Genomic DNA, 27533 nt, shown 5'->3' with positions numbered 1-27533 from the left:
CTGGACGGCCTTTATTAACAATGATAACGCTGCATAGGACTTTAGGTTACGATTTACAAAACTCAATGTTAATCTAAATGAGGTTCCAAACATAAATATTTTTTGCGGCTTTACTCGCGAGAAAATGCGACTGACATAAATGTCCACTGTGTGCTTTCCCGGTATAAAATTTAGTTTATATGCTTTCTATGGTTCATGCTTACTTCTAAGGCGCTCCATACCAAATTTAATTAAAATCAGTTGAGTGGTGTGGCCGAGAAAGTATAAGAGACAAAGTACTGCGTAGCACTCCACAGGGCTCGTTACCCTGAGACATAAGATTTTAAGTTTTTTTTTCCGGGTACATCAAAGTGAACCTACTGCACGTGATGGTAAGTGGAAAAAGTTCCAATGGAATCTTCACTGACAAGAGAGAATTACCCCTCGGAAGTTTTTTGTTTTTTTGAGATCTGCCATGGTTCACCGGGGGTACCCTGCGAACGGTGTACAGGCGATCCCCCGACTTAGCAACCACAGCAGTCCCTGTGAGGATTTGGTAGGCCCTACCGTTATCACCGAGGGTGCCAACGGACGGTACGCTGGCGACCCACGGCTATCCGGTATCAGGGACTGGGAGGAAGAAGGGAGGGGATGGGGTAAAGGAGAAGAGGAAGGTAAGGAGCCATCTTAAAATAGTTAGAAGGGAGAGGGAGGGAAAATGTCCGCACACCCTTATAGGCCTCAATGTGTATTTAGCAACCATGAGGTATACACACTGAACTGTATGCCTAGGGTTGCCGCAAATGTGTCCGCATGCATGGGCGTGCATTTGGTGTGGAGACCAAGCGCACAAAAATTGCCTCGGGAAGGCCCCTCGGCAGTCGACAGAATTGTACCGACCTTTTTGAACCGAATATATACAGGCTAGTCCCGAAACATGACACACTCGCGTGGGCCACTATGGCGTGTTTGAACACCTTGTGTTGGTGGCCAACCAACACAGTGGTAGCTATCCGGGTGGATATAAAATATATCCTACCACAAGTCTCATAACACAACAGTGCATGTACACCGCTGCTTGGCGGTAGAAATAGACATTGCAGTAGCTAGCCAGACAGGTACGAGAGACCTAAAAGTTTTCACTTTAGCTACACTTGCTGGCAAGCTAGTAAGTCAATTAGATGCTAAATAATCAACACTGTCCATAAAGACCAGAATAATAGAAGAATCATGACTGAGTCACTTGTATAGAAAGAAATTTGGGGGTTAGGAAAATTAGGTAAAGATAAAGGGTTATTCGGACTTTCTGACATCTCAAATCATTCCTAACTGACGTCGTCGTAATCCTGGTGTGTTTCTACAAGTGAGTAGATATAATTCAGCTAAACGTTAGTGGCAGGCATATAAACAGAAGCAACACCAACCAGTACCTCCAACTCTAAAGAAAGGCATGGTACTGCACGATGTGGTTGATTCGACGCGTTACCCTTCTATTTCCCCCTACTTGCCAGCCCGAGCTGGTTACTTCGGTTTGTACCTTGTCTTTTGTATAAATTTTATCCCTTATTTAAAATGTCCATAGTTATATAAATAATTTTAATAGTTGTTTAGAAATAATAATTATTCTTATTCTTTGTTTTGACGTATCATAAGTGCAACTTTGTTCGCCTACGTGATAAATAAAGTATTTTTTTTTTATTATTTTTGCGCTGGAAATGTGACCTCAACTACAAACGCGGTATCGCAAAAAAAATTGGTGTACCTACGCATCAATTATTTTATGGACACTAGAAATGTTACTTTACTTTTGGTTTTAAACCTCAAGGACGACTCTGCGATAACATTAGAATCACCGGTCTTACTAAACAGCGCTTATTAAAAATATCGTTAATATTACTCTACCTGCAAAAACTTCAATCCATTCTACTAAACAATAGCACCACCAGGGACCAATGTACATCAGCCTTAAACAACAAGACATCGAAAAGAAAAGTGGAAAACGGTTCCACTTGTTGCGAGAGGCGGGGCGCCACGCCCCCGCCGTGGCAGCGGTGGCCGACGGTGGCTGCCGGTGGCGTGAGCGGCAGTCGGCAGGCGGCCGGCAGTGCGGAGTGCTCATCATGGACTCGCTGCTCAGGCTCGACATGAGGGTCCTCTCGCCGGAACGCTGACGGTTACTGCAACGGAAGGTAAGCACATTCATAGCATTGAAATTTTAATGCGGATTCAAAATTATATTATTACTACGCAAAGTTTCTAGAATCTTTAATGGGTTTAGAAATATATTTTGTACATGACATAGTTATATTTGAAGATGTTGATGCCAGGAAACTATTATCTTCCAGTTTTTAAACAATGGAGACCTTTACAAAGAGAAAACATGCTAGACATAAATTAAGATCAGAAGCACCGTTTTTTAAATCATTTTAATATTTAACCATGCAAACAAGAAACTATCTGGTGTATGTATTTGGTATTGAAAATATGAGTATTCAAAAAATCAAAAATATTACTGAAATTTTTTTGCAAAATGAGAACGATTTAAATGAGAGCGCTGAAATCTAGACCACCTGTCTCGAGTTTTCGAAAATTAGTTACATGAGCACACGGCTTTATTAACACAGAACAGAAAAGTACTCAAAAACCGTATTCAATTCAATCAGCCAGTCTCCGGCCATTGCTGAACGTAGGCCTCCCTAAGTGAGCATCAACCATCCCGGCAATCAGTATCAATAATCAAAAATCTAATGAATATCGTCAAAATTGTACCATCATTTTGTTATCTGGGTCAACTATTTTCATGAGATAAGGCAGTATAAAATCACCTCTAACATATATTTTAATTTATCTCTGTAGCCTCAAAGAGTTAACATAGGTGCAACTACTGTAGAGATGTATATATTGCTCTGGGCATCAGACCCCGAATTTCACAATCAGTTTACTATCAGTTAAAATCCCAAATTAGGAGTTTTATAATTAAAATGACAATACGAAAGTTTATGAATAAGAAAGAAATATGTTATACTGCATTGTTTCTAATCGACCAGCTGTGTTAACCGCTGCTGGTTTGAATGAATGGTGATAACTGGAATATACGTTTTACTATATTTTACAACTTAGACTATAACTTTAATGATGCTGCTACTTTTTAGCCGATAAAAGCTACATGAATATTCGTAACTTAAATTCGTAAATCTTATTAAAATACACATATAACTTTATCCCCGAAGTGGTAGACAGAGGCGCAACTGACGCATACACTTTTCCGCCGTGAATATTCCATCCCATTATTGTGGTAGGGGTGAGCCTATCGCCATATCGGGCACAAATTCTGTACTCCGGGTCAATACTGAGTAGAAAAACCCAATATCACTTTCTTAACACTCAGTCAGCATTTTTAATTTTAGTCGTACCTTAATACAAACCCAATGTCACTTTCCTAACACGGGGATCGAACCCGAGACTTCAGTCAGCATTTTTAATACAACTACAAAATAGAAGAATTATTGGCAATTGTCCTATTAAAATCTTCAATCATATCATATTTTTCAAACTTGTGCACCATATTAATAAAAAACATTCTATAGTAAAATATTTGATCGCACTCGAAATGTACCATAAAATAAATTGGAATGTATACTAATATTTTACTAAAGTAAGAAATTGCGATGTTCTAAAAAAATCCACTTTTATCAACACACAGAACGTACTAAATAATTTTTATTCAACCAGAACAAAGAATAACTTGTGGAATTGTACAAAGTAAGCTCGTGGAATTTCTGGAATGCTAGCGGGGTTACAACATTTTTTCCTTTCTCCGGAGTAGCACCTCTAACGTAAATTTTTAGCCCATCCTCGGTTACAATGTGAAATCGATAGCAAAAATATTATTACATCATGTAAACGGTGGATACATATCATATAAAATCTTATGGCAAAATTAAGATGATAGTTTATGAATGTTCGTGGTTGTCTCCTGGTGTATGCAGTTTGATTGTAAATTTAATTATCAAGGCAATGATAGTCATATTAAATCGCTAAAGTGTTGAACGTGTGGTAAATACAGAGAAACAAAGAAAATTATTTAACCTAACTTGTAAAACCTAGGGAACAAAACTTACCATCGTCTGAGATTATTTAGTCACGAGAAGCGATTACAATAATAGAAATAAATCCTTCATTAATATTCCTATTCCATTTAAAAACATGTTTAAACTCTGAATGGAATTCATAGCCTTACAGCTTTTGATCGGTACACGTTCCCACTAAGTCGTCGGTATAATATTCCATTTTCCGTAAACAAATAAATGTTAACTCCAAGTTCGACGACTCGCATCCTTTGTAATTTTTCATCGACATCTTTCTCGTCTCCCATTTATTCTTAGAATTCTGTTGTGTATTAAATTCATTGTAACAATAATTCTATTGGGAAGGCAGCAATATTGTAGAAGAAACAAGTATTCATGACCGACTTCTCTGGTTTGATATGACTTTTCTACTTCAGTCTATTCTGTATACTATCACTCATTTTTAGTGACGGAAATATCACAAAGAAACCAGCAAGGAACCTAAAATAACCTAGGTAACTTTAAATATACTTTGCATTCTAGAAAGTACGTATGTAATTTGTGCCAAACCGCACTAGGCTCTTTTCAAAAATCTATGTAATCCGGGTAATTGTGCATTTTTTTAAGTTCTATGTGGATTTCATGCTGTTTATGTCTCAGACGCTTCTAAATCCCTATTACACTACACGGTGTAAAAAACGATTATAAGATTACTAGCATTTACTATCAGGCTTACTGGTAAAGTCACAATTCTAAAATCTTTTTGCTCGTAAATTACTTTTAAAATATCTTTAGATACAGCCTTGTATTATCAACTACGTAGTTTAACAGAAATCATCCCACCTCTTCCTGTTCAATACCGTTTTCTAACTAAAAAATATCAATTGAGACGAAACCTGTTCAAGGGTCTACAAACATGTTGTTTGTTCCAAGTTCGATTACCTTAAAGCATAATAAGTTTACAAGGAGTCTGTGAACTCGATCACGTCGCTGCAACCACAGGGTCAAAGTCTCGAGTCTATCCCAAGTTGGATCAGTTGGGAACTATGTTATGATAACTAGTTGCCACCTGTTTGCCCTTGAAGTGTTGTGGTGAGGAATAACGATCGCTATTTGTACATTGATATTTATATTTTATTGATTAAGGGGTTGATGAATGAAAAAAAAGACCTAAATCATTGAAGTAGAATATTAGAGTTGATTACGAGCTGGTATTTCGTGGACGTTTTCAATTCGTATTCCGGATTTACGTTAGCCTTATAGAAACTCACTTTAGATACTGTGTTTTTAGGTTTTTTTTTAATTTAGATGGTATCGAATCCCGCTATAATAATCCGATACGAAATGGTTAATCAATCATCGTCTATGAATTTGTAGAGCGTACACGGTTTGGTGAAGATATATTAATACCTGGAATAACTTACACACTAAAATTTGATAATCAACTACTTATTCTGTCAATTACAAATAAAAATACTGATAATTTGAAATGCACCAGTGTTGAGTTCTTAATGCATTTCCTACAATAAAGCCAAAACATATTTAATGTATTGACTAAAAGACGCGAACCTGGTAAACCCAAAAGCAAAGTTAGTTGACGTCAAAATGTTTTGAAAGTGTTTACCCCGTGAGCTGATTGTCTACTTTACTTGCACTTGTTAATAACTTATATTTTTGACTAGCTTTTGCTCGCGGATTCGCCCGCGTGAATAAGTTTTCCGGGATAAAAGTCCTGTTATATATTTTTTCGGGATAGAAAGTAGCCTATCTTCCCAGGGTCTTGAACTATCCCTATACCAAATTTCATAAAAATCTGTCTTATACATTTTGAGAAAATCGATAACATACAGACAAAAAAGGTGACTTTGTTTTATAATATTATGTAAGATACAAGTTTTACCATTTAAAATGTTTATTTTTATGTTCCGGTATCAAATTTATTTTGTATCTTAAGATCGAAAGGTATTCATAAGACAATTCGCTCGAGATGCTATTCACGCCTATAAAATAGTAATAGCATTTAAAATGTGGATTACAAATTATCACACTGCGCTCAAGTTTATATGTTTACCCCCTTATTTACACACGTTTTTTATCTTAGGACGGAGTAAAGCTGTGATAACAAGTCTGTTTCTCAGTGCTGACGACATGGCAGCCTTCGCAGTGCATAGACATAAGGCCGTTGTGATTGGCTAATATTCTTGTACTTCAATATTAGCATTAGAAATCAGATTAGTTATCAAAACTTCACTCCGTCCTTAGATAAATAATGTTTTTTCTTTCTTTTTTTTTTTTTTTTTTTTCTTTTTTTTTTATTTAATTCACAAAACTGATGTTCAAACATAATATAACATGCTATAAGTAAAAGGAACGAAACAATACAATAATATTTTGACATCTACTAGATGTGAATCCGACATGCCTTAGGTATTCTTAGTAAGACACTTAAATAATATTAATCAGGTTAGTGCTTAAATTAGATCGTAAAATTATACAAATTACTAAATTTTCATTTCTCTAACAATGAATCCTGATAATTTTGATGCTCGTTTAATGATTTGATCATAATGAGTCCTGAAATTTAAATTGCTATCTACTAAAATACCGAGGTCTCTAATAGTTTGGACCTCTTGAAGCGGAATGTTGTTTAATAAGTAAGAAGTGCTATATGAATTACTTTTCCTAGTAAATTTGATAAAATAACATTGTTTATAAATAAGGGGGTAGTCTTTTAATGTTTCATGCCATTCATAGTCGGCTTCAGTAAAATCAAATTACTGATTCGATCGACAGTCCACCAGACATGTATGGATAAAAAATTATTTTACGGCTCAAAATCAATGTCATACATATTTTAAATTTCAACTTTTTCGTAATAAAATTTAATTTAAAATAAATATACCTGAAGATACGTTAATACACTATTATTTAAACAAAACACTGCACAAAACATTCGACATGTATTTAGTTGACTGACGAGAGGTCCCAAATCTCAGTGCGACAAAGGCAGTAATGGGAGTTATGTGAGGGACCTGCCTCTTGCCCTGACCTCCGTTCCTCGCATTACCGACACAACGTTATTGTTTGGCCCAGATTACAGGTGCAAGCGAGAATAATTAATCAATATTTATGTATACTTTGGATTATGTGATGTTATATTATTTTGTGTTCATTTGGGCCTACATTTAGTGAGCCACCGAAATTAAATAAAATTATACAACACATACGGTAACCACATCACCGCCTATCAATTATATTATAAATATGAAAGTTAGTAAGCGTTTCTCAGTAATGAAAGACCTACTCTTATATATAGAGGCCCATATAGGTAACTAAAGGGCCTGATACAAAAAATACTCATGTGAGGACCCGGGCGTAAGCAAAAAATGTCTCCGGTTTTAACTCTTTGGTAGTAACATGGTTTGTAAATTTTCACAGAGTGCTAACCTAAAAAAAGAACCTAAAAGCCCAAAATTGCTTCACTGTGACACCTAATCTTCAGTAACTACATCATCATATTTATAACTAGGTAATTTTCTTTTTCTGAATCATAAATCACCGCTAACTCTCATCTCTTGGGCCAAAATATTTTATGTTTACAGCAAATGCGTTTCTAAATAATATTTTAATTAAATTAACGGCATTAGATTATTAAAACGTTACACATCGCCCCGCGCGTATCCGTTATATTATTTTCATATTTGCATGCTGTTTGATTAAATAGTATTTTTATTTGCCAGCGAATAAGTAGGTCATGTTATGGTATCTCAAGGCTGTTAATTATGCAAAATGCTTCTTTTATTCGAAGTGTATGTTTCATTATGATTTCTTATGTTTACGCGTATGTTACACATTAAAATTAAATTATTTTCGGATGACCCCCCCGTGACCATGAAGGCTGCAAAGTCTTAGAAACGTCGGAAGAAAAGTATAATATTAAAACCGCGATAAAATCTGTAAAATAGTTTTATTTTAATGTATGTATTTCGTAATAAAGATACTTTTCATAGGTTAATTATTTGCACAAAACCAAAAGTTCAACACTATTTGTAAAGACTTATTTTCACAAAGAATTAACCGGTTTTGACACGATTCATTCGAGATCTTCTAAAAGAGCATTTATAATATTTAACCTAGAAAAGAAATGGTAAACTCACCGGTTAAACCTGTACCAGTGATGAAACTGTATTCAGTTTTATACAAGCTTTTCACTTTGCGGCATATTTTATTGACCTTTCGACTCCTTTGAATAATTTTGCTTTTATAAATCAATCAATTAGGAAGACAAATACAAAACTGTAATAAGAAAAAGAAATTGATAGTCAAATTAAACTTCGTTTTGTTAAATGCATTAGCAGTTTAGTTATTCATATTAAACGATTCCGTATTTTTTTTGGACTATTTATATTGGGAGCGGAATTTTTGTGGATGTATATTAGTGGGATACAGTGATTAAGAAAGCACGTGGTTAATTATAGACCTAATTCGCATTGAAATACAATATTTTTTGGGTCTTATCTCGTTTTTTTATATTATAATTTTCTCCCTATCTATACTATTATATAAAGCTGAAGAGTTTGTTTGTTTGTTTGTTTGTTTGTTTGTTTGTTTGAACGCGCTAATCTCAGAAACTACCGGTCCAAACTGAAAAATTCTTTTTGCGTTGGATAGCCCTTTGTTCGTGGAGTGCTATAGGCTATATATCATCAAATTATACCCAATAGGAGCGGAGCAGTAATGGCTAATCTCAGGAACTACCGGTCCAAACTGAAAAATTCTTTTTGCGTTGGATAGCCCTTTATTCGTAGAGTGCTATATGATATATATCATCACGCTATACCTAATAGGAGCGGAGCAGTAATGGCTAATCTCAGGAACTACCGATTCGAACTGAAAAATTATTTTTGTGTTGAATAGCCCTTTGTTTGTAGAGTGCTCTAAGTTATATATCATCACGCTATGACTAATAGGAGCGGAGCAGTAATGAAACATGTTGCAAAAACGGGGACAATTTATTAGTTTTGAGAGCTTCCGTTGCGTGCGATGCGTAAACGGTTAGAGTTATGCAACAATGATGTATGACGGGATTGTTCCTCTTAAAAAGTTCTATAAAATATATTATAAAACAAAGTCCTCCACTGCATCTGTCTGCCTGAACGTGTTAAACTCAAAAACTACCCAACGTATTAAGATGAAATTTGGTATGGAGACAGTTTGAGACCCTGGGAAGAACATAGGCTCCCGGGAAACTACTACTTTTATAACGGAAAACTTTAGCCTGAAAAACTTTATAACGCGAGCGGAGCCGCGGGCAAAAGCTAGTAAAATATAAAAATATCCCTATAAAAATAGTTTTATTTCAATATCTAACATTCGCGTAAACATAAGAAATCATTATGCTTATTCGTATTGTTATAACATAATATTGAACTGCTATTTCCCATCGGTAACACGCCCTTTTGCTGATGGTGGATATATTTTATTCGCCGGATAGCGACAACTGTACACAAGGTGTTAAAACCCGCCATAGTGGCCCACGTTAGTGTGTCGCATTCCGGGATCAGTCTATGTATATCTGGTTCTAACAGGCCGGCATAATTGTGTTGACTGCCGAGGAATAATTATCTCTCCTCAGTCGACATTTTATTGGAAACCACTCCACTTACCATCAGGTGCAATAGGGCCACTATGCCGTGCTCAATGTAAAAAAACTTACCACCTTAAACGATGTTAAACCTAACGTTTTATAGATATTTTGAAAAAAACACGCTTCTTTTCAAGCTATCGGTTTAAGCTGTTCGTCATACATCCAGTGTTAGTTTTATAAGAATGTTTAAAAGGAAAGATCATTTGATATACATTTTTGAAAGATTCGTGTTCAAATACAGCAAAAGTGTCTTAACCACAGTATACAGTAGCAAAATCTGTTTAGCGAGATTGGCAGCCGATGAATAGCGATGGAGTTTACGCGCGTTTTATCGACAATAAATTTTGAGTGTCGCATAAACAGCACGCCGAATGACACTACGGTTCGAGATTTGTTTTATTTTTGGACGATTTCGACTTAGAGTTATCGAAATCTGTTTAGTGAGTTAGTTAATTATCTTATAGGCTCCAAGTTTACTTACGTAGCCTAATAATTTTACTATATTTCTTACCAATATTGTAAGAGCATAAGTTTATGAAAATGGTTGAATATACAGACGTTTAGCAGAAACAGCTGAATGGATTAAAATGTAATTTGATAGAAGTTCCGGTATAATAAATAGGCTAATTTTTATCTCTATAATTTACAGCCATAGAAATGGTTGTCATGAATAGATGGCGCTGGCATCGGATAGTATTTTAGGCACTCTTGTAGCGCGAAAGGCTTTTAGGTTGTGCGAAGTAACGAGCAACACCTACTTGTAAAAAAGGACTTAAATATGGAATGACAAATATTTGCATTCACTTCCACTTTCCCATCATTGTTATATATCATATCATCCTTGCTCTGATCCCGAAAGTCTAAACTCTACCAGGTGCAAACTTTTCAGTGTACGAGTTACAAAGGTGATAGGTTCTAAGTGATAAGCCTAGAAATGCTAGGCAGCTTCCAACCCCTCTCTCCCCGAGATTAATTTTTTATCACACACACACACATCACGCATTTATCCTCGAAGGGGTATGCAGAGGTACAACTAGGACACTCACTTTTCACCAAGTGTTTTCTATCCAATGATGTAATAGGGGGCGAGCCTATCGAGCCATACCTATTGCCATATCGAGCTCAAATTCCAGACTCCAGGCTGATACTAAGCAGAAAAACCCAAATATCACTTTGATCGAACCCTGGACCTCAGACCGCTGTCGTACGGCGCATGCAGCACAACCACGCTACCAAGGCAGGCAGTAATTGTCCATCAATTAAGCACATTAATTGTTTAAATCCTTGTGAGTATTTTATTACCCACTCTTACAATAAGAAACGTTTTATAGTCGGATTAGGCTTGATTCGCAGTTAATTAGATCACCGTGGAGCCGACTCAGCTGTGACAGTAATGAATATGGGCAGCTGTTTAACTGTTTCTTTATACGATCATACTTTACTACTCTACGAAATAGGGTTGATCTAGTGTGGTTAGTATAAAATATCTTGTGATGTGTAATAGTTTATTTTTTTAAATGATTTAATAATATAAACATTAACTCTGTATTGTATACTATCCCACTGTTGGGCACGGGCCTCCTCTACTACTGATAGTTAAGGCCTTAGTCCACCACGCTGGCCTAGTGCGGATTAGCTAAAATTTGATAAAATTGTTTTAATGAACTTCTCAGACATGCAGGTTTGCAAACATCGTGAGGAAATCCTCACGATGTCTTCCTTCACCATTAAAGTAGTTGTTGACACAAACAATTCAACTATCTGAATTCCTGTTCCTTTGTGGCGATAGCCAAGTTGGGTGTGGTATGGACTGCTAAAATGAATGTCTGCAAATTCAAATCCCAAGGGCACACACACACCTCTGACTTTTTAAAATGATGTGTGAATACTTTATGAATTATCGCTTGCTTTAGTAGTGAAGAAAAACATTGTGAGGAAACCTGCTTACCTGAGAAGTTTTCCATAAGAATTTTGAGGGTATGTGAAGTCTACCAATCCGCACTAGGCCAGCGTGGTGAACTAATTCCTCTCGGTAGTAGAGGATGCCCGTTCCCAACAGTGTGACAGTATATAATACAACGCTGATATTATTATTACCTATAAAATCCCCGTACGAGATCACCAAGTAACCTCTCCAGCCTCGTTTGCCGGCCTACAACTATTAACTACCATTCTTTCTCCGTATTTATTACAACACTTATAACTTTGTACATTTTTCGTGACAAAACTTAACCAAACAATTCGGAGGCGGTAAAGCCACCAATTGCCCCGTGGTCATTTTTCATTATTTTTGTTTGCGCAGCAATCTGTTTCTTGATCGCGACGTCGTATTTGCCGTCTTGTTCAAACAGAGTAAATTGTGTCTTCCTAGCCTCCTAGCACTGCTTTCTAGTTAATTGGAAATTCATCGCGGATTTTTTGAGGTTGTTTGGTGTTTATTTTGTCGTTTGACTAGCTTTGATGTTGTGTTGACGCTAAACAAAATGTGAAGTGAAATGGGACACTTGGTTCTCGGGTCTTTATTTGGTTTTAATCTAAAATTCTTATTTTACTTATTTTAGTTTACTTATTATTATAAATTGCTGAATACTTTAAAATAAAACAATAACTGTCCACAGCTAAGATAGACAAACAGGATGTGTGAAGAACCAACGAGAATGGAAGGAACTTCGTAAATCTCCAATAAGTCTTCGGAAATAGTAGCACGAAGTTTGTTGCAGGGGGAGAGTCCAGGGCCGGAGCGTCGGGAGCGCGAGTGCGACCCCCAAGCCGACATGCCGCCGTCGGACGCGCCGCCCGCGCCCACCGCGCCACCTCCTGATCTTCCTGCTACCACCGTCAGTACTTAACTTTACAACTTATTCTTACTTATAATAGCGAGTTAACTTTACTTACTTATAATAACGAGTGTTGATAATATTTGTAAAGATCCCACCATATCACTCCATGTCTAAGAAAATACCTCGATATGAAACGGTAAATTTTTGTAGTAGCACTGTAGTTTAAACAATATAATAAAACTACCCAATTATAAAACAAACATTTACTTTACTGTTACACAAAACTGTTCATATTATATTTAAAAGGTGTTCACAAAAATTGATATCAAATTATTTTGACATAGAGTCCCAAACTAGCTTTATTAATCCGCCTCTGACAATCACGCATAAAAAATTCTTGTAAAGCAGGCTCAGAAAAGCCGTTCGGTGGTGGTGTCGCTTACGCCGGCGCGGCAGCGCGAGACCTGGGCGAAGAAGGCAGAGTTCCTGCTGGCGGTGGTGGGGTTCGCAGTGGATCTTGGTAACGTGTGGCGATTCCCCTACATCTGTTACCAGAATGGAGGCGGTAAGTATTGTAACATTACATAAATAGGCCCGCAAGAGTAGTTTGGGTATAACTATAGAAGCGGTAAGTACTGTAACAATATAAGCCCACTCGACTAGTTTGGGTATAGTCATAGAAAGCCGGCTTGAAATCATCATTTCGATATTGAGTATGGTACGGTCAGCGATCTTGCTAACTATAAAGCCAAAAACCCGCATCAATTTTCCTATATCTCTTAATTAAACATGACTCATTAAAAATCTTCATCAACGTCTTACGATGTGGAGACCTATCATGCTCTGAAGAAAGATTCCATCTACAAAGTTAGCTCTATATAACAATTTCCACCCTCCCTTCCCCTGTAGGTGCGTTCCTGATCCCGTACTGCGTTATGCTGCTGTTTGGCGGGCTGCCGCTGTTCTTCCTGGAACTGGCGCTGGGCCAGTACCACCGCTGCGGCTGCCTCACTCTCTGGAAACGGATCTGCCCCGCGCTTAAAGGTAAGCAAGCCAGTATAATTGTGCTGACCAGCGAGGGACATATTTTAGCATCATGAGGCGGAAGAAATGAAGCAAAATGACATTAGTTGGACATCTGCCAAGTGCCCAGCCTTTCGGGGATAACAGTTGTAAGTGTAGGTAATCTAAAAGATGTTATATTTTTAAAACGGTGAAGGAAAACATCGTGAGGAAACCTGCACACCTGAGAAGTTCTCTATAGGAATTTTGAGGGTGTGTGAAGTCTACCAACCCGCACTAGGCCAGCGTGGTGGACTAAGGCCTAATCTCTCTCAGTAGTAGAGAAGGCCCGTGCCCAGCAGTGGGACAGTATATAATACAGGGCTGATGATGATGATGAATATTTTTAAAAGGAATTGCGTAATGCAGATAATTTATCGTTATGATTCGGACTTCGATAACAGATAGGTTTCAAGTACCCAGCCACAGAATTTCGACGATTTGGGTCACATATTTACCAATTATGATGTGAGGGAACAAAGTTCTTTATAATTGGCAATATCCATGTAATATACACGATACAGACAAACTTTGTATTTAATTTGGGTTAGCCACCTTCACCACAACATCCAAAATATGTCTTTTGATATCAGACCTATTTCAAATTAGTTTCTTACTGTTATTCATTATAAGAGTATATAATTCGAAAATCGAGGTTTTTGTTGTGTCTAGGAATATAAATGATTCTTTGAAAAATCATGACAAAAAATTACAGTGGAGCCTTGAGCAAGCTATACAATATGATATATCAATGATAAACTAAAGCACATTTTTTCCTATTAATAAGCTGTAATAAATGTATTGTATGCGTAAAGAAAAACACAATGAAACCGGATCAAAGTGAAATATCGAAATCTCGGTAGACGATTTGGCGTAACGTTAAGCGTTTAAAGACCGCTTATTAGTGATTGATGTAAACTATCGATATCGATAAAAATTAATATGAGTATCTTATTTTTCTCTGCTATTATATTGAGACGTGTATTTGCAACAATTATCGTAAAATATTTTGATATTTACAAGGAACAAATACGACGACCTACAAAAATTTTAAGTTTCTTCTATAGTTTACGCATATTTCATAAAAGACGAGTTTAATCTTTTTTTTTTTTTTTTTTTGTTTTCGCGGAGAAAGTGTCTTATGACTACCGCTCAGCCTTCGTGGGGGGCGACTGAGCGGTTATGTTGGGGTCACCGTGCCTTACGACCCGGCATTGCGCCGCCTGGATTTGATGTCAACCTTCAGGCGACCGCCGGGCCGAGTCCCTAACCTATGTACAACGCACGGCATACCAACTAAAACTCCGCGGTGGCCCTCTTCGGCGCATTAGGGACGACTGCGAGCTTCCTCTGACGGAAATGTCTAAGTCTGCTTCCACAGCCGCCCCTGGAGTTTAATCTTACATATATCACCGCAATTTATAATGTAACTGTCATTACGCTTGATCTAAAACGTACGATCTTGTACGAATGTCGTTTAGATTTAGATATTATAAACATTCCCCTAATAATAATAGATTTATCGTTTAGCCAATGTTATCGATGAATCGACATCACTAAAGCTAACAAAGCTATCCCAACACTCAAACGGTAAGTAATTGTCGCGTCCCCCGAGAACGCGCCGCGGCGCGGCGTGCCGGTCGCATCCCGTTCATTCCTTCTCGTTGGCTATTAACTTGAAGCTTTATGTGATAAAAAACTAAACACTTGAATGGACTTCTTGGTTCATTTTTGGTTTTTATACATTACCACGGGACTTTTTTGAGTCTTATGGTGGAAGTTTAAGGTGGAAACCTACCAGTAGTAGAGGAGGCTCGTGGCCAGCAGCGGGTAGGGTGTGGTAGATGGCTGATATTATAAAATGGTGATAACCAAATTATGTCCTATGTCGGTTATCGTATTAAGTTTACCGTAGAATAGTTTGTACACTGACTTTGAAACTCTTGATTAATTTCATAAATTTTTACTAATGTTACAAAGATTAAATAAAAAAATTTCATGTTGGTAAAAATTAGACGAGGCTATAATTTATGATTCCCTCTTTATTTATCTTTTGGGTATTGGAATTTTACTGAAAAAACTTATAATGCGATACATATAATTCAATTTACACGTCGAATCTGACATAGAATATTGTATTAGTGGACCAGTGAAATGTTAAGTGTGCTGCAAATGAATGCAGTCCTTTGCAAAAGTGTCTACAAGTTAGATATCTCGTAACCGAGCGTCTGGGTACATATCACCGGTATGTGGGTTTCAACAATCCTGTGTTCCGGTTTCAACGACAATGAAACTAATGTAATTACTGGACATTGTGGATACCAAATATGTGTTCAGTACACAAAATAACTAATCCGTCAACTTGGGCCTTAAGAATTAAGTGATTAGAAGTATTTAGAATTAAGTAACTTTGTTAATCATACATTGTCATCCAAACTAAATATGTGTGAAAAATTTCATCTTAATCGGTTGAGGATAACTGCTTTAAAATGCATACAAACATTGCGGGTACCATCGCAATGTCTATTTCTGCCGTCAAGCAGTTTAGTCAATGTTGCGTTCCGGTTTGAAGAAAATTGTAGCCAATGTAACTACTGGACACAAGACTTAACATCTCACGTCTCAAGATGGCGAGCGCAGTACCAAACAACACTTTTTAATTCAAGGTGTAGGATGGTGTTTTTTCTGTTTATGGGTGGTCGTATCGCTTACCATCAGGCGAAAGACAAGCTCGTTTCGTCATGCAAAGCAATAAATAAAAGCTTGTAAAATGGCGGACACATCACTTACCCTTTCGAAAAATTCTTACACCCTACAGACTTCGAAGACCATAAAAACAATACTCCTTAACTAGAACAGCATCCGTAATTACTTCTTGCATCACAAAGCCCTGCTACTGGTACGAACGGTCAGCCTCATAAATATACAGCAGAACACTTGAAGACAAATGGACTGCTCTGAGTGGATGAGTGTGCCCTTGTTAAAATGTATGAACGGCCTCTGGTAAATAAATTCCTGTTTGGATTTTAATAATCGAGAGTTCGTTTCTGTGGTGTCATTGAGAAGAGTAATAAGAGTTTGTTGAAAACTGTTAACGTTTCTTACAAGATGTACTTTTGTTTCTTGACGCTTCATGTGTATTCAGACTTGTTTTGTTGGATGAAACAGTTTGATTTCTTTATATGTGCACGGTGATCTCTGTCCAAGCGTATAGAAAATACATCATGCCACCAGCAAAAGAAAAAGCTATATTTAAGCTTGTTTTGACTACCTACATTCCGGTTTTAGATGATAGTCCAATTACGCTAGATTAATTCCAGCGACTGTTTTAAGATACCACACATCTGTCAATGGCCGCCATTTACATCTCTTATACGCATAGGTATGAATCAGTAATACTATTGTACTGGTATTGAACATTAAAACCTATGTAGGCATTTACGACATCCTATATTATGCAATTGACAAAATCCCGGGTCTCCTCACATATCAATAGCAAATGACCAGATAACTACCGTGTCACGCGGCAATCACTCCAAGGCTACACGCAGCACGGCTCCAATGAATGCCAGTCGATGAAGGGCAGAGCTAATATTTGCTCCGCGGATCAGACGGCCGCGTCGCTCACAACTATTGCGAGCCACACTCAAATTTCCCACTAAAACCCACACTTATTAGTTCTAACGTGTGCTAATGTTAAAGTTATCTTTCGGATTTAATTTGGTTTCAGAAATTTGAATGTTTTTCGAGTTTGGAAATACGAATTATGGAGTATTTTAATAAAACAAATACGCGTAAATGTATTTAATTTGGTTAAGATTTAAAAGCGCCACTTTGCGTATAATCTATATCTAAAAATGACGCCTATAAAAATTCTTAATTTGTTTAAAGAATTGGTGAAAATCGAGGTTATAATATATTTTTGACTAGGACGATAGTATATCGTATAAAAGACACGTAGGTATTAGATATAAAAAGGTAGTTAAGTAAAGAAATAATAAAGCATACGTAGTTAGAAATCGATAAATACATGCAACGCGTCTTACCCGTAGATTTCTTTGTGTGACCAGTAATTATATTTAAATAAATTACTGCGACCTACATTAGCATTCCTTTTGTAAAAGCATTTAATAAATAAGTATAATAGTTTGCTGAATAAAAACCTATCTGAAAATAGACACAAAAATACAATAACAGCTTTGACATCGCAAAAATTTTCGTTGATAATATTTCGCAGCGCGTGATTTATTGGCAGTATCAGTAAGAGCGCCGTTGCGACGTCTACCGGCTGTAATTTGACCAATCACGGCCTTACGACTTCTCCAAGAAACTCACAAATGGACCGGGATATTTAAATTTTCCAAACTTGCGAAGAAGTTTTTGTAATCCATTTTTAACAATGATTCTTTTGATTGAGTTCAACTTTTGGGAATTTACTTAGTTGATAACAGAATTTATTCTGTATTGTTCATAAATTATTTTACATTACACTTTTAAACTGAGCATCGTGTTAACCGTGGTTTTAGTAGATGAATATAACATTTAAATTCAGACATGGTTTAAATTTACCAAATAAATAAGTTATTTTGAAATTATTTTTTAATGCTCTCACAATTTTAACTAAATTCCAATCAAAACATATGCGAAAAGAAAATGTTTATAACCGGAATCGAACCCGCTAATTCAGATAGCAGAGCGTGTAAACGATCACATATCGCTGTTATCACTCATAAATGTTCCTCCGAGCCTCCCCTCGCATCAGAGGGCTCCGAACTCGCACAGAAAATCATTTTCCCGCAGTTTGCCGTCAGCATACAGGATTGATTGACTCTTACGGTACGACTCGGAACGAAAATTATGTTTTTTAGATAAAATTCATGAATTACATGATTCTGCAACTATCACAATATTTTTCTTAATACACGCTTGGTGTATTTCATGGTGATCACTAACCTTTCATGCCAGATGATTTTAAAGTTTCTAAAAAGTTTATAAAAATCTATTAAGAGATAGTTATATTATGAAGCCCGTATCTGAAGTTAAATAAATTTAAAAGAGAACTAAAGTCTTTCCTGTACTAATTAACTAGTCTTACATAAATTATTTAAATATAATTAGATAATTTTTATCATATATTTCAAAATCCAAAAGACATATTAAACTATTTTTCATATCTAGCAAAATGTCTTATATTTCCACATGGACTGCGATATTTACTATCTATTCCTTCCTCAAAATTACATTCACAATACAACACAATTTGTGTAGCGTGCAGTCTGTCCAATTGCAGTATCCGAGCGTTCGATTCTACATCTGTTATCATTGCTAAATCACGCCATCTCGCCGCGCGTAAACTAATTAGCGAATACGACGCGATATCATTTGATTACCACCGACGACAGATGGCGCTGATTCGATTTCTTCAGCGCGTCAAACTTCGCAACAAGTTTGTCCCGCGTCAGCAATTTGATTAATTTCATTTTGAATGCTTGATTTATTGTATCTTAATAAATGGTCGAATGCTGTTTTATTAGCTTGGATGTGGGGAAATCAAATTAATTGGAAGTCCATTAACACTAATTGGGAGGGTGGTGAGCCCATCTAATGTAATTCTGTAGAGAAATAAACAGAAATCTCTTCATGAAATGCAATGAATAAATCTTAACCAAACGCTCAACTTAAATGACAATGGCTTTAAACAATTGTTTTATCGATTTAAAACATTATTTTAAAGAGTTAGAAGCTTTTATTCTCCAGCATAGATTTAATTGAGTTATTTCGATCTTCCACCTAACGTCGATCTTTCAGAGAGCCTAAACCTAGCCGACTGTTTTTCCGATAACTCACATAAAGGGTCCTGGCAACGAATACACGTATTCTTACCGTTTACTTAATGCAATGAGACAAAAACACGATAATATAAGGACACCGTAATGTCTGTCGCAGGTGTCGGCTATGCCATCTGCATGATCGACATCTACATGGGCATGTACTACAACACGATCATCGGATGGGCGGTGTATTACCTGATCGCTTCTCTCGCGTCTATAAACTCTGTGCTGCCGTGGACCAGCTGCGACAACGAGTGGAACACGCCACTGTGCACGCCGGTCACCTCACCTCAGACTAATCCTAACTCTTCTACACCGGCGAAGGAGTTCTTCGAGTGAGTATTTGCACTTACTTAGTAATTATTGACTCGTGCCTGATTGGGTATCATTCTAAGGTATTAACAATATGAACTATATAAACATGCGGAGGCTAAATTATATCTTGCAAATAAATGCCTCTGATAATAACGGGAGTAATAATAAAACACTTATTTTTCATCTTCAGAAACCAAATAACAATAATGTTATCAAAATGTGCACATGAAGGGTTAATAACGTTAGATGCCTAGCTTCTGATGTTACCAAAATTGTAAAAATTGGAATGCAATTTTTTTTACGATTTTCCTAGACGTAATGTATTGGAGCAGCACAAGTCTAACGGCCTGGATGACATGGGGCCGATCAAGCCGTCGCTGGCTCTGTGTGTGTTCGGGGTCTTTGTCCTCGTCTACTTCTCCTTGTGGAAAGGGGTCAGGAGTGCTGGCAAGGTAAGAGTACGACATTAACTATTTGTTACATAGTAATATAACACATATGTAAAAGTTATTTCATAATTAAATATAACGGACTTTAATACATTATGCGTTCTTTTTCAATTAACTCTATGCGCACAAAAAACGTAAATAAAAAGGGGTGAAAAAGAAATTGAGCACATTATTCTAAATTTGTGAAGGTGGTGTGGGTGACAGCTCTGGCCCCGTACGTGGTGCTGCTGATTCTGCTGGCGAGAGGCGTTACGCTTCCAGGAGCGACGGAGGGCATACGGTACTATCTCACCCCAGAGTGGCACAAATTGCAAAACTCTAAGGTAATACACATTTTTTACAGTGCAGTTATTCACAGAAATAAATAATGGTTAGGTTATTGAATATAATTGATTGCAACAAAATTTACTTGAAACGATAACACACATTTAGTTCGTCTGAACATTTATAATCGTTGTTTATTCTCCTACATCCAGCCCTTCACTTGCTTGACTAACAGGTATAAAACCATTTAAACCTCTAGGTATGGATTGACGCGGCATCCCAGATTTTCTTCTCGCTCGGTCCCGGTTTCGGAACTCTACTGGCGCTCTCCAGCTACAACAAGTTCAACAACAACTGCTACAGGGACGCGCTCATCACATCTTCTATCAACTGCTTGACCAGCTTCCTTGCTGGTTTCGTCATTTTCTCGGTTTTGGGGTTAGTCCAATATTTCTTTAATCACTACTTAATTAAAATCAATATACGTCAATGGTTGCGTTATTGTCATGTATTATATATCTATGTATTTGCAGCTGTTTCAATACCATCTAAATACATTGCAATTATTTTTATTTAAAATTATAACAATAAAAAAATATTAACCAATTTCTATAAAAAGAAAAATATATTATTACCTATATATAGGCAAGGGAAGAAAGTCTAAGCAGGTAAATACATATGCCATAAATACACAAAATTAAACCTAGAACCACTTCATCACCAGGTACATGGCGCACGTTCAGAACAAGAGCATCGAGGAGGTTGGCCTCGAAGGCCCTGGACTGGTGTTCATCGTGTACCCCGAGGCCATCGCCACCATGACCGGCTCCGTGTTCTGGGCCATCATCTTCTTCCTCATGCTTATTACCCTGGGACTTGACAGTACTTTTGGAGGTAATCTGTTATAGTATTTTTGCGTGCACATTATGACGGGTCATTGCAGATCGACTTGCTTGAGGGTTATTATAATGTTGCGTACCAAATGCATAACACTGCTGAAGTGCTAAAAATGGCTACCTCACGAAGATAGAATAAAGAAGGCTGGGTTTTTTGGAAAATTTCTACTTAATTATTTTAAAACAAAAGAAAACATAAAGCTAGAAAAAATGGATGCTTAAAGATTGAAGGGTCGGCAACCACGGAAGACACATTATACTTTTAGTATATCGAAGAAATTTGAATAATAATATATCTAAATTATTACTTGATATTCATAATTAAGTTAATGCTTTATGTTTTAGATTCATTCAGCCTTAACACTAGATATCTTACCAATATTGTCCCCTAGGTCTCGAGGCAGTCACCACGGCGCTCTGCGACGAATATCCTCGAGTGTTGGGCAGACATCGCGAAGTATTTGTGGCTGTACTGCTTCTGTTCATCTATATTTGCGCTCTGCCCACCACCACATACGTAAGTAATATCTTAATCAGATTTACTGTCCCTCTGTTGAGCCCTTTCAAAGATAGGAAAATACTTGAAGAGTATTTTATATCAATTCACAATCTTTTGGTGTCATTATCAGTTTGCAGGATGCTAATACAAAGAACTAGTTAAATTAACTTTTTTAACGATAGATATTTTCATCTTCTCACAAGACACTAGTTCCTTAATAAAATTATATGAAGATTCAACTTGAAAATATTGAAAAAACATTACTTAACTTAAGTTAGATCTTTTAGAGTTTATGAAAAATCAGAGCCATTTACAACCTTATTTAATTTAAATGAATCATTGTCTCTGTGTCTGTTTTAAAGGACATTATAGTACTGCAGGAAGTCGATTTTTTAAGTATACATATAGTATTTCCAATTCCCGCAGTATACAGAAACATATTAAGTAAGACATAAGTAATGCTCTAGTCAGCGCGAAAAGTTACGCCCGATAGAAATTTCTCATACGCGATAAAACATTATGACGTCATAAGCCATGATTGACAACCTATTTGGACATTTCGCTTACCCTCATGAAGTAAGCATAGATTTAATAGAGTTCTTGATTCAAAATTATTGCACTATATAATCACACAATAATTATAAAAATATAGGAACTCTACATTGACTCTACCTAATAAACTACCCAATACTCAAAAAAACACACATCACGCTCTTATATCTAATAGGGATAGGCACTACACAGAGATACAACCAGGGCATCTACTTTCGACCATGTTGCTCCGATTCAAAATGTGCTTTTTTTATAGTGTCTTAATTAATTTTAGATTTATCAGGGTTCATAGTTTTACAAAGGTACGCATATGTTTTTTTAACAATTGAGGTGTCGGAAGGGAGATAGGTGAGGTTCGGCTATTTGATACGTAGCTCGCACCTTCTCCTCTGATTGTACAATATTGTGGATTACAGTATATCCCATGATGTGTTAGGAGGCAAGCCTGACGTCATATTCACCACAAATTCCAGATTCCGGACATCAGAGTCCTACCACACACGTAATAATACGCCACTGACGCAATTATCAACACACAATTCTTACAAAATCAAATATGTAATAATGTGTGAAATTTTATTAAGAACATTGAAATTATTTCCCTAAGTTACACAATATGGCTCTATCTAATTTCGTATCAATAATAATATAAACTATAATATCCTTAGAGGCTAATAAAACAAATAAAACCAAAGACAATTGAATCTAAACGGGGCAGCGTTAACAGCCCTCCGCGAGGGTGCCGCAATAAATGACCCACGTCTGTTATCTAAGAATATAGACAATTTATTCCACTGCATTATTTATACCACTCGCCTGATGACCTGAGAGCGGTGGTGATTCAGATGGATCGGGAATACATTTAAGAGTATTGTTTTTGGTGTAGTAGTGTGTGTTTCAGTGGCGTTGGGGCCATTTAATGCGATTCTTGCCGGCGCGGCGTCTGTAGAATTTCTGTAGAATCTACTTATCATTAGAATGATTTGCAGACAGCATTTATGCATATTAGTACGTATATGTTGTGTCGGGTTAACTTTGGATTTTACCTTTCGTCACTGGTGTGTTTTTCTGTTATACCAGGTTAGTGCTAGGATCCACTTCGCAAGTGGGATAATTGTATCTTCATTGAGAGAAAATTTATATTATAATTGTTTATTTTAAATATTTGCTTAAACACGCTGTTGAGAAAAGGTTATCCAGCTTTAGTTCGTTACGTTTCAAAGGTGTAAGAAAGATTTATTTTGACGCAAAGCTATGATAGGTCGAGTAGTAACTATAACAAAAAATGGTAAACAATACATTTGGCACACATAAAGTAATATATTGTGAAACATATTCTTAGACAAATGTATACCTGTACAAATCATTATAATGAACGACAAATATGTAACGTTAATAAGAAAAGCAATCAATATTAACTGTTTAGAAAAATAAAAAATTTAAATATAGTTATATCACATGTACTCATTGATAACGTAATGTATGCCAGGTGTAACCATGAATGAGAACAACTACTTTTACCGCTTATTACGAATCAATCCGTCCGCAATTAATGGCTTCGAGTCGCAGCGATCGAAACACGGTAACTCGATGGTTAAAGGGCTAAAAGCCTTTTTTGTGATGCGTAGAGTTTAAAAATTCTAGTTTCCTGAAAGTGCAGGATCAGCATCACAAAATAGATGTGAGTTATGACAAGAATACAACTTTATGAGCTAACAATTTTAGAAATATACGTACAGTAGGCTTATTAGCATTTTTATTTATTTATTTATTTATTGCAAAGGCACACCAACAACATATTATTACATTAAGCAATTAGGTGCACCAACAACAGTCAGTAACAGTATTATTATATTATATGCAATATAACAATAAGGTAAAGCATTTATATGCCACTAATAGATCTACACAGCATTTACCACTGACATACTTAATAAAAACTAAAACATAATATTAATAAGGTAGAAGATAATATGAAGTACTAATATGAGATTATTGAGTAACTACTGTATGTAATAATTTGTAATAACAGTAAATTAATCTTTAACGTTGCGATTAAATTAAAATCTACACGCAGAATTATTAATTTATTTCTTTCGGATGATAATTTAAGTAGAGAAAAAGGGTACACGAAGTTTAACATCGTTGCCAGAATAAAATACCACATCCTTTTGGTTCCATGCAGTTCTGGTGAAACACTAACCTGCTAGTTCAACGTGAGACATTCAAGTTCCAGACTTATGTCTTCCCCTAAATCCTGAACGGTTGGATAGAGCTTTCATAATTATTTTTTAATTTGAAACAATAACTTATTCCTGTCTCTCAGGGTGGTGTATACCTCGTAGACCTACTCAATGTGTATGGCCCTGGATTGGCGATTCTGTTCGTTGTATTTGCTGAGGCTGCCGGCGTGTGCTGGGTGTATGGCGTCGACCGGTTCTCTGAAGATGTGAGGACCATGCTGGGACACACCCCTGGATGGTTCTGGAGGACCTGTTGGTCTTACATCAGGTAATAGACACGCTGTTCAAATATAAGTAATATATTGTTTAATCCCGTCCGTAAATGTGCAATATTTCAATTTAATTTTTAATATTTGTTTTTGTTGTACACTTTTTCGAAAATGTTAACAAAGCTGATGAGTTATTGTCATGTCGTACCTACTGCAATTTTATGTGAATTTGGAAATAAATATTCAATAAAAAATATAATCAATTAAAATACAGACGAATTAAAACTGTTTTTTATGTAACATACAAGCTGCTAGAGAAATTTTCAATGAATTATTTATTTTAATTTTAATTGAAATATTATATAATATATAATCATTGCTTATTTTGCCTTTCATCTAGTCCCGTATTCTTGCTGGTGCTGTTCGTGTTCTCCGTTCTGGCACACGAGGAGATGCTCGGCGGGGAATACACCTATCCCTCATGGTCTATCACCGTAGGCTGGGTGATGACCGGCACCACCGTCTCGTGCATTCCTCTTTACATTATCTACAAACTGCTCATCACTCCTGGCAATTGCATCAACGTGAGTATAAATTTCCATGTTCAGGACCTAGAAGAAAAGTAGAACTTAAGGTAGAGTTATGAAGTTAATAAGTCATGGGTATCATCGTTCGTTTAAATTTTCAGTGTAAAATTGTTAATAATTTGAACGCACATGGAATAAGTTCATGAATACTGCCACCTGAAGTTCTTGCATTGAAATTAGATTTTATTGCATAAAATATCATCATTAAGATTTATTGTTATCGCACTACTCTACTCTATCGCTCTAGTAAATTTGGTCACATTTAAAAATATATTATAGTTATATTATAATTTTTGTAACATAGATATCATCTGTAAAATATACTACCTTATACAGCGCATCAAGACAATCCAACGTCCGGAAGTGACGTCGATACCTCCAGCGGACTCTACCCTATGCAACCTGTGACCGAGCTCGTACTGCGCCGCGCCTTGGGACTCCAAACCGCCAGCAATCGAGTGGCTCGTCTAACCTAACCTAACCTAACCTTGCGATTAATTTGGAAATAATTCCCAATACGTTTTTTGTAGATTAATATAAACCATATTATTATTAGGTCAATATATACACATCATAGACAACTTATTTCAATAACTTAGGTAATAACATTCGAAAATGGGCGAGACAATCTACATTACTAACTGCATATCTGCAACAAGCATTCGATTTTATCCGAATACATTAAGTTATAATTTTAAGCAGTTGGTGTAGAAGTATGTAGTCATATAGTGCAAGAATCAGGCTTGGTAGAGATTATTTAAAATTGTAAGTTATGAAATCGTAGGTTAATATTTATAATCTATATAATATTAAAATAGATTTTCATGTTTCGTATATAATGTTCAAGATTTAAACAACATATTAGATATTATTACATAACAATAAATAAAATACATTTCATATATGTTATAAAATATATAATCAAATATATTACTATACATTAATCATGACATATAACATTGTAGTATGGCTTCAATATATAACTTATATATTAAACATATATTGGATATCATACAACGAAAATATAGATATAAGTGGATGTACATAATGATATAAAACATATTGCTGGGAGGACTATAATTGTGAAACACATACATTTTAGGTATAAAATTATGTAAAAATGCTTGTAAGTGTAACAACATACTATATTAAGCAAACCCCTTTGTATATAGTTTAAGTATAAGAAATACAACGATTCCTGTACTCTTGGGCAATGAGTATAGAAATTTTGTATTTAAATATAACTATACTATGTATATATTAAGGGTATAATGAAAAGGATGTTAATGGGATCACACTCATAGGTTTTCTAACATTTTAGTTTCATTGAGCGTATCAATATATACGAAAACATAATATGTACTTATGTAGTTATAGCGTAGTAAATAGAAATCAAGAGATTCCAATCATATTTATTCTATTATTAAATTAGTAATGTACTCATATATGTTCTTAAGTAAATATATACAATATGCTTATTTAAAAATTACTTGCTCATATATACTTAGAATATAATAAAATATTAAATAAGAAGCATTTATGTTAATCAATATATTATTGTACATACTGTTTCGAATATTTTATGAGATCAATCTCATTAGATGACCTGTTAGTATGTAGTATTTGACAATATAACTGCGTGTTGCGTATATTAATCGATATCTTATAATAAGTAGAGGTTTTTTCAAGTATTTAACCATTGTAGTTGTCATTTTAATCGCCTAGTAGTAGTGGAATAATCATTTTGAAATATACATTCTATGCACGTGTTTACGAATCTCTATTTTTCCTGCAATATTTTGTATTCAAGTACCTCGATCTCATTTTGAACGTATAAAGTAATGAAATATCAACTTTATTTCTTTGTATCAGCTTTATATTTTGTCGTACTAATACACCAAAGATGTATCAAATATTCATAAAATAAGCGCTAAGTGTTTTTATAAAAAATATAAAACCCCAGTTCATATACCCACATAGTTATATACATTTGTTATTTGATTTTATTGTATTTGAAGGTTATATGTTATTGTACTTAGCAATGTTAAAAGTAGCTCGTGTATTGTGGTGTGTTTAGGTTAATAAACGCAAATGATTAGACACGCCCTGTAACAGCCATTGCAGGACTATCTGAACATTTGCTTAATCGTAAA

General features: G+C 35.8%; 1 protein-coding gene across 1 annotated transcript; it reads left to right on the top strand.

The window, feature by feature from the left end:
- Positions 1-2072: 2072 nt before the first annotated feature.
- On the top strand, positions 2073-27533 carry LOC115452555 (sodium-dependent serotonin transporter). The gene is made up of 13 exons (XM_037438435.1): positions 2073-2168; positions 12414-12530; positions 12882-13038; positions 13383-13517; positions 19482-19701; positions 19995-20133; positions 20319-20453; positions 20654-20832; positions 21119-21288; positions 21683-21807; positions 24668-24852; positions 25194-25377; positions 25717-27533. The coding sequence occupies exons 2-13, from the start codon at positions 12468-12470 to the stop codon at positions 25786-25788; spliced, it is 1764 nt and encodes a 587-aa protein (XP_037294332.1). The 5' UTR covers positions 2073-2168; positions 12414-12467; the 3' UTR covers positions 25789-27533.

The sequence above is a fragment of the Manduca sexta genome, chromosome 14, assembly GCF_014839805.1.
Source record: "Manduca sexta isolate Smith_Timp_Sample1 chromosome 14, JHU_Msex_v1.0, whole genome shotgun sequence".
In the NCBI taxonomy this organism is placed as follows: Eukaryota; Metazoa; Arthropoda; class Insecta; order Lepidoptera; family Sphingidae; genus Manduca; species Manduca sexta.
This window is presented reverse-complemented; position numbering and strand designations above follow the sequence as displayed.

Bases quoted from the DNA above. Each gene is read 5' to 3' on its own strand.
- LOC115452555 (XM_037438435.1), top strand. From the start codon at position 12,468: ATGCCGCCGTCGGACGCGCCGCCCGCGCCCACCGCGCCACCTCCTGAT. The intron at 13,518-19,481 runs GTAAGCAAGCCA...TGTCTGTCGCAG, and splicing joins GATCTGCCCCGCGCTTAAAG to GTGTCGGCTATGCCATCTGC. The intron at 20,134-20,318 runs GTAAGAGTACGA...AAATTTGTGAAG, and splicing joins GGGTCAGGAGTGCTGGCAAG to GTGGTGTGGGTGACAGCTCT.